General features: G+C 54.6%; 2 protein-coding genes across 2 annotated transcripts; one reads left to right on the plus strand and one right to left on the minus strand.

Annotated features, from left to right (window-relative positions):
• Positions 1 to 144: 144 nt before the first annotated feature.
• On the plus strand, positions 145 to 573 carry FIBRA_08711 (uncharacterized protein; the record flags this gene model as incomplete). The annotated part of the gene is made up of 1 exon (XM_012330340.1): positions 145 to 573. The coding sequence occupies one exon, from the start codon at positions 145 to 147 to the stop codon at positions 571 to 573; it is 429 nt and encodes a 142-aa protein (XP_012185730.1).
• Positions 574 to 960: 387 nt separating this feature from the next.
• FIBRA_08712 (uncharacterized protein) lies at positions 961 to 7,264 on the minus strand (the record flags this gene model as incomplete). The annotated part of the gene is made up of 11 exons (XM_012330341.1): positions 961 to 4,267; positions 4,321 to 4,484; positions 4,564 to 4,811; positions 4,875 to 4,902; positions 4,957 to 5,137; positions 5,197 to 5,590; positions 5,658 to 5,727; positions 5,786 to 5,865; positions 5,927 to 6,323; positions 6,388 to 6,588; positions 6,644 to 7,264. 11 exons carry the CDS (start codon positions 7,262 to 7,264, stop codon positions 961 to 963), a joined length of 5,691 nt encoding a protein of 1,896 aa, XP_012185731.1.
• Between the last annotated feature and the right edge of the window lie 217 nt (positions 7,265 to 7,481).

Consider the following 7,481-nt stretch of genomic DNA (forward strand, 5'->3'; position numbering starts at 1 on the left):
TCCTACCCCGCGCGACACGATATCGAGAACCCCTCTCCACGTTTGAAATCGCATTCGCGCGACGAGCTGGCTCCAGATATTGACGAACCGAAGTCATTTAGCTCTGGATCCATCACGAGAGCAGGTTCCGGCTCGAGCACACCCATGCCCAAAGCTATTGATATATCTCCTGGGGGCCGCACGATGGAGATGCACGCGTACCCACCGAGCCTCGCAAGCACCAGCAGCACCACGGAGTCGTCTTTACGTTCGCCACCCTCCTTACGTGCAAAGAGCCTATCTCCTGCACCGAAGCGTTCACTGGGATCACCCCCACCTATTCTTGCCGCGCGACCACTATTTCCTACAAAGAGTACCTCCCCGCCATCGTCGGGGCTCAAGTCCAGCAGCGTGTCACGACCATTGGTAGCCCCTGTGTTAGAAGAGAAGGATTGGGCAGCATGGGACGATGAGAGCGTGGATGAGTGGGAGGAGGCTGGGGCCATTAATGGGGAAGTCGTGAGCAAAATCGATGCGCGAACAGAAGACGGCATTTGGACTGGTCATGCACAGCCGATTGATTCCGTCTCATGACAGATTTTGGACCATTCAGCACCACCAGCTCATGTATGACTTGCTTTGTGTAGATTACCGCATAATGATGTTCGTAACAAAATGGATCGTCCACGCTCGGTGATTCACGGTGCATGATTGAGCTACAAATACATTGGCGAATCGCAGCTATCCGAGGGTGGCGACATACGAACATTTGCATAAACCCCAAAGAGCACTGTTCGACAGCTTAGAACTAATGAGACTATAGGACCTGAATACCATATCTCACAGAAGGAGTACCCTTCTGGAATAATATAAGCACGAGCATGATTCTTATACCGTAGGACTACACAATATAGCCGAAAAAACAACGAGCGATACAGCATGTCAAGGGATAGGACGGGATGAACAAGGACATACACATCGTTAACGCCTAGGGTGGACTGGAGAAGGTCCATTCGGCGAGCGGTGAGGATCCACCAGCGCGATCGAGTCCCAGCCGTCTCGATCGGGGCGGACCTCCGTGTACACAAGTTTACGAACGCCCTGGGGTGGAGGGAGGGGATGAGACTCGTCGGACATTCTGATCGACGACCCCGACGCCATCGGCGCGAGAGGACGACCCGGGTATAAGGGTGGCGGTGCGCGAGGCGGAGAACGGGCATCAGGAGGGACAGGCGAGAGCATCATTGCAAGCGACGGTGAAAGCCCTTGACTATTGCGAGGCACTGGCTGTGGCGTATGAGACGCCTGTCTACGCTTTGGCGATCGTGGAACGGGCGAGAATCCCGTCGCAAGGCGTTCGTCGGGGGGCTGCGCTGCATCTTCAGGATACTTACGCTTCCGAGACGACTGCGGAGGCGTTGTGAGCGGAGAGTGCATTGGTTCGGGATGAGACCTTGCCCAGGGTGGCGGCGCAGTGGCACCAGCGTTGCTCCAAATCTGATTTGACCACGGTGGAGGAGGAGGAACATGGTGCCCTGATGATGCGGATGGACGTCCGTTCTCATACGGAAGCGGAGAAGGCGGGAGCGCTCTTTGCGAGGGAGGATGTGGTGGAGGTGCATGGCCTGGATGGGAAGGGCGAGTGTGCGACGGACCAGGATGAGGCATTAATCCTGACATATTTGGTGGAGGAAGAGCATGGGGCGGGAGCGGAGAAAGCCTTCGCGATCCGAGATTTTCTGGCACGCCAGGGACGAAGCGGATCAGTTCGACGAAGAGTGTTTGCGTATAGGGAGGGGGCAATTGCATATAGACTAAATCCCTACTGAAGGTTTCTAGCATCTCCTTCGTATCGACGTACATATCAGGATCAGGATGATCTATGACAAAGCTTGTGAGGGGAAATAAAAAGCGCAGAGGTGAATGCTCACCGATATGCTTGACGCGGACCTCAGAGTAGGGGTACGGTCTGTTCTTGCGGATGCAGCACAACGGACACATGAAGCGACTGCGAACTGAAGATGTGGGGTCGATTGGATAGAAGACGCATCCGGCATGGTACAGCTTGCCGCACATCTCACATTCCACAGTGGGATAGTTGAGCAGATAATTTGTGCGGCCCCTACAGATGCACCGTGTGCCATCGAGCCAGTCCTTGTCTACGTCCTGCCCAAATGTGAACTTGGGACGCCGTCTCTTCTTGATCCTAACAGGTGCGGGCTGCCCGGCGAGGATACGATGCAAGCCAGCGAGATCCAGGCCAAAGGACACTTCTGGATTCGGAGACACGGCAAACTGTATTCTGTAAAGCTTGCGCATATAGTGGCGGACCTGGGGGATGTACTCCTGACGCTGGTTCGCGGGTTGCGAGGCAAATGACAGGAATTGTCCAATGACAGCGGACAGCCGATCGACTCGGTGCACGATGATCTCGAGCTGTTTCCAGTCCTCCGAATAGAACTTCGTCACGTCGGGTGCGTGGAGGAGAATAGTCGGCAGGTAGCAGAAGTGCCAGCTCCGCTCCTTGTGGATAGTGCCGTTCCAGTGATGGTGGTCGCAGAACGGACAGGAGCCACCGTTAGCCGCACACACACCATGGAAGCGAGCAAAGCAATGGTCGCACTGCACAGCGTCGGATACCGTCCCTGCGGCGGGGGGACGAACGGGTGTAGTGCAGATGCAAGTGAAGTACTCATCGCCCGGAGGTAAATCATCTTCTGGTCGAGTGGACTCAACAACATCCTCAAGAATGGCCTGTCCATGAGCCGCCTGATGTTGCCTACAGTACCAAGGTAAACCCTCTAGCCAGCGTCCATGAGTTGTAAGCTGTTTATCCAGCCGCTCAAAATTGGGCAATGTGAACATTGTCAAATGCTCCTTCGCGTATTTGCGCCACTGTTGCATGGTCTGGAAGATGTCGCCCTCATCGGTGTGCTGGTAGCGCTGCTTGAGCACGGCATCACATCGCGTCTCAAGGTCGAGCGCAAAATCGACCGTCCGCTTCAAGTCTAGAATCGCCGGAATGTTGAAGTCCTTCTCTGCACGCGACACTAGTTTCGAAGCCTCCTGGACCTTAGGCTTCACTGCGCCAATTTCAGGCATCAGCCACGCCTTCGCCTGCTTCTCATAATCCTTGGCTCTGACACGAGTAGTCACCAAGCGGTCCAGCAGCTCCGGATCCGTTGGCACACCAGGTTCTCGCTTCACCGCTTCGTCAAGCTCCTCCAATGTGCGTTGCGACTTATTCACGACGTTCTTCACCCTATCTTCCCACTCCTCGCCTGAGTGGAGCAGCCTATTCAGAGTCATCATAAAGTTGTTGTCGTGTGGAAGGTCACAATGTTGGGCGCGCGCGATGTACTGCCTGACATCTTCCAGCCTGATTATGTCGTCCTCCAGGTCGTCCGCCATGTCGTTCTCCAGTTCATGCAACAACTGTTCACGTAGCACAATCTTCTCGACTTCAAGGAGCTCGTCCACCAGCACGTTCAGCGATGAACCGTGCAGGAGCAGCCGATCGCACTCCTGGACATATGCATCACGATCACGAGCCTTGGGTGGTGAGTGCAGCAGCATGCGAGCTTTGTCCCGAGTCTCCTCCGCCTCCTTCGCCAGGCTCTTCAAGAACCCAATTTCCGAGCAGTCGAAGCCAAGGTTCTCGACTTCGCGCAAGACCGAGTATAACTCATCCAGGCTTCGGTCAGGCTTGTCGTTGACCTCCTCCGTAACACTGTTCGCCAAGCTGTCACTAGACGGACGTCCGCGCACTTTTCGAGCGCGCTTGCGGCTAGGTTTGCGAACGAGGAACGTATTCGCTGCCTCGACCCATTCGTTCGCGCGATTGACGCACTTCCGCAGCGACTGCAATTCAGGTAGGGGGTAATTGATCCGCTCGCCCTCCGCCAGAACTGCACGCAAGCCACGGAGTGGTGGCCGCGCGCTCTCCCCGAGGAGCTTGTTGAGTTTGCTCCGCCACGCTGACGGGACCGCCGCGCGCTCTGATACTTTCATCTGAATCTCCTGCAGCTCCGCGTCGTCGAACCGCTTCCGCAGAACCCTACTCGCCTTCGCACATTTGCACAGTTCGTCGATGTGGTCAATGCAGACCACCTTCGTCGTGCACTGGCACGTGATCTGCGAGAGGTAGCAGAACACCTTGCAGAACGTGCATTGGTACTGGTCCTCGGGCCGGTCCATCTCTTCTAATGTTTCGCTCATCTGCAACGATCGGGCTTTGTCTCGGAGGCGCATTTCGCGCACCATCATCTCTTGCAGGTTGTCATTTAGCCTGACAAATAATTATGAAATCGGATTCGTAGTACAATAGGTGTGCTCACTCACCATAGCGCCGTCTGAATGGATTGGTTCTGTTGTGTGATGGTGATGAGCAACTCATCGTGTGAAAACACCGGCATTTTCCTATGTTCTTGGTATCGCCGCACACAATCCAGACCGAACGGCAGCCAATCAGGGAGTGCGAAATTTACGGCTTCGTTGAAATTCAGCTGTCAGAACAGATGCGTCAGTGTAGAATTCTGAAACATGGTGTCTATCCCCTTCAAAGAGAAAACTTGTAGGACATACCCCGTGGTTGAAGCCCGCATGATAGGCTTTGGGGAATGTGATGACAAACTCGCCTGCCCGCTGATTGCAAGAATAGACGTCTACACCAGCTTCTTTAAGCCTCTTGGGGTTCATCAACGTGACAAGTTGGAATAGAAGATCAGGCTGCACTTCAAAAAGGTCCGGTGCTTCTCTCCTGATTGCCGCTTCGAATTTCTCAGCATTCGCCCCAGGAATACTATACCACGTCTTGGTCTCGCCCCAGTGCACTGAAAGGTACGTGCCTGATGGTTAGAGAACAAGACTCCCCAGATGCACCTAGAGACACGCACTGTAATTGATGCTGTATGTGTAATGATCCTGCGGCGCCACGTCAAACACTCAATTACTGCGATCATGGAAGCTCTTCCGTACCTCGTTGTGCCAGCAAAATGTCGAGAACACCATACCGACATACGTCCAAGGGACCGTCATACCTGAAATATCAGATTTTATATACCGGAGTAGGGAATCAGACAGTATCGGAATATTATTGAGGTTCCATGAGTCCTTCGAGTACGGGTCCAGTGGATGCGTCTCCAATGTGGGCATACCGCTAAGGAGTAATCTAGTCAGTGTTCGACACCCCCGACAACAATCCCGCGGTAAACCAACCTCCCATGAGTCGTGGAATGCACATCAGCGCCATATTCGACTTCCACCGTTTCCTGTTGCGATTGGACAAGCCGCCAGAACTCATTCTCGACGTCGGTCTCGGTTACAACGATACCATCGAACACATTCACGGTGGGATCGTTTGGATCGACTTTCACGGACATCTTGACATCTCCATCTTTATCTTTTCCGCCCTCAGAAGAAGACGCTGAAGGATGCGACTTGAACCATAAACGCCGGAACTCGAGGTCCCTGGCTTGGAAGCTAGACAGACTGTGTTCCTCGCCTTCGTCAAAACCAAAGTCTCCACCCGTGCCGAACAGGCATGTGTGACAGAACCATTGGCCTTTGGGTATAGCAGCAAGCGGCGGGTCAAGACAAAACATATGAAAGCCTGCAGCCATACAATCGCAGCGTGCTCTCAGAACGCACTCGAAAATAAATAGAACGAAATGACCAACCACAGTCACACCCATCGCATAACAACATTTCCTCTCCACGATCCTTCTTCAAACATATTTCGCAATGAGGCTAAGTGACAGAGCGGGTTGAATTGCAAGACAAGCGATACCGGAGCATAGGAGCTCACCTCAACACTGGGATCCTTCGTCTCGTTCTTATGACCAGGCGCGCCTGGAACACCTTCGTTAATAGACGCTTTGCGCGCAACTAATAGGATGTTCGTCAGTAGTTAATTAAATGAACAATAAATATTTCATGCAAAACTCACGCGCAGACTGCTCATGTGAGCTTTGCCTTGGATTCCTTCGGGTCTTAGAGGAGCCAGATCGGCCACCAGCTGCATCCTTAGCCTCCGACTCATCAGGAGGTTCAGACAGCGGGCTAGAAGTCGCAGTCAGTGGACTTGATGGGGGGCTGTCGTCATCTGCCTTCGCCGACGAATCGCTTCTAGACTTGCTCGCCGACTGGATATTGACGTGAGTCCTTAGCTGGGGATCACGCGGTTTGTTAGGAGACATATTCGGTGAGTTACGGACACGTTCGCGGTAGTGCTCATATGGAAGGATGACACGCGTATACGAGTTCTTCATCTGCGTCGATAGGCCAGGAATACCGCCATATCCCAGCATTCGTCCAAGATCTGCCCATTTCTTTCCCCGAGTGACCTGATAAATGCCCATTGACCGCTATGAGAACAAATGTGGCGAAATTTGAACGAGAAAATCTTACAGATTCGTAACCTCCAAGTTTCTGCACTTCCTTGCGTAGGAGCCACAGATCAAGAGGCTTGTGATTGATAGTGGGAACAACGACCCGTGGATTCCCCTGCTGCTTGTGGAATCGGTACAATTGCTCGAGAAAATTCACTTTAGCACGAGAGGAGGCCTCTATGGAGTTGAGACGCTGCAGGCGCGTTTTAAAGCGGAATCTCTGGCAAGAAAAACAGTGGTAAGGAGCCACGGCTGGCAGGAGAAACAGAACCGACCTCTGTATCAGTGACGAACGGCATCTCCCAGCCCTGTGGTGGCACGATCTTGCACATGCCGTATTCGCGTGCCTGGTCCGATATCGAGCGAATGTATGCGAGCGGATCCTTGAACTGCTCTGGGGTGGGGTGGAAGGTGGGGCAGTCGGTAAGGCCGAATGGCCGCTCAGACGGCCTGGGCAAAATCATGCGAGGGTTGGGGGTCTTGACAGAGGACATGTCAAGAGCGGGGGCGACAGCGAGAGCAGGCCCATCACGAAGCTGGATGTGGATTGCGCCGTCCTCGTTGATAACATCTGTGAGCTCGTCCTGGCCGAGGGCGGATTGTGCGTGGTTGTGGAGCGCGGCAATAGCGTCCGTCTTTGACTTTCTGGGCGCCCTCTTGGGCTCTGGGCCTGTTGCGGGCGCAGAGACTTCGGGGTGGACGACGAGAGTTGCTGCGTCGGGGCGGTCGATCGGGATGGCGCCCTCGACGGCGATGGAGAGGCAGGAGGTGAAAGTGGTGGCAGGCTTTGCAGAAAAATCAGGCGGAACGGAGGCGGAGGAGGGGGTAGAGGGCGCAGCACGGGGCGAGCGGCCTCGACGGGCGGGGGAGCCGCGAGGAGGAGGGCTCGGGTGCATGGTGGTCGTGGTAACAGAATCCGAAGAAAGGACGTTAGAGGCCGAGCAGCGGTGCTTCAATATAGCCACCATCTCGAGCCCTTCGCCGTGGGAGTCACAATCGTCGCGGACTTCAAATTGGCGCGCCGATCGTGCCGCTCTCATGCTCGCGGTGGTCCCTCTCCCACCATTTGCCTCCGACAGCGCCCCCGCCCCGCCCACGACCGCGCACATCCCC

The sequence above is a fragment of the Fibroporia radiculosa genome (assembly GCF_000313525.1).
Source record: "Fibroporia radiculosa TFFH 294 genomic supercontigs, scaffold2174, whole genome shotgun sequence".
NCBI lineage: Eukaryota > Fungi > Basidiomycota > Agaricomycetes > Polyporales > Fibroporiaceae > Fibroporia > Fibroporia radiculosa.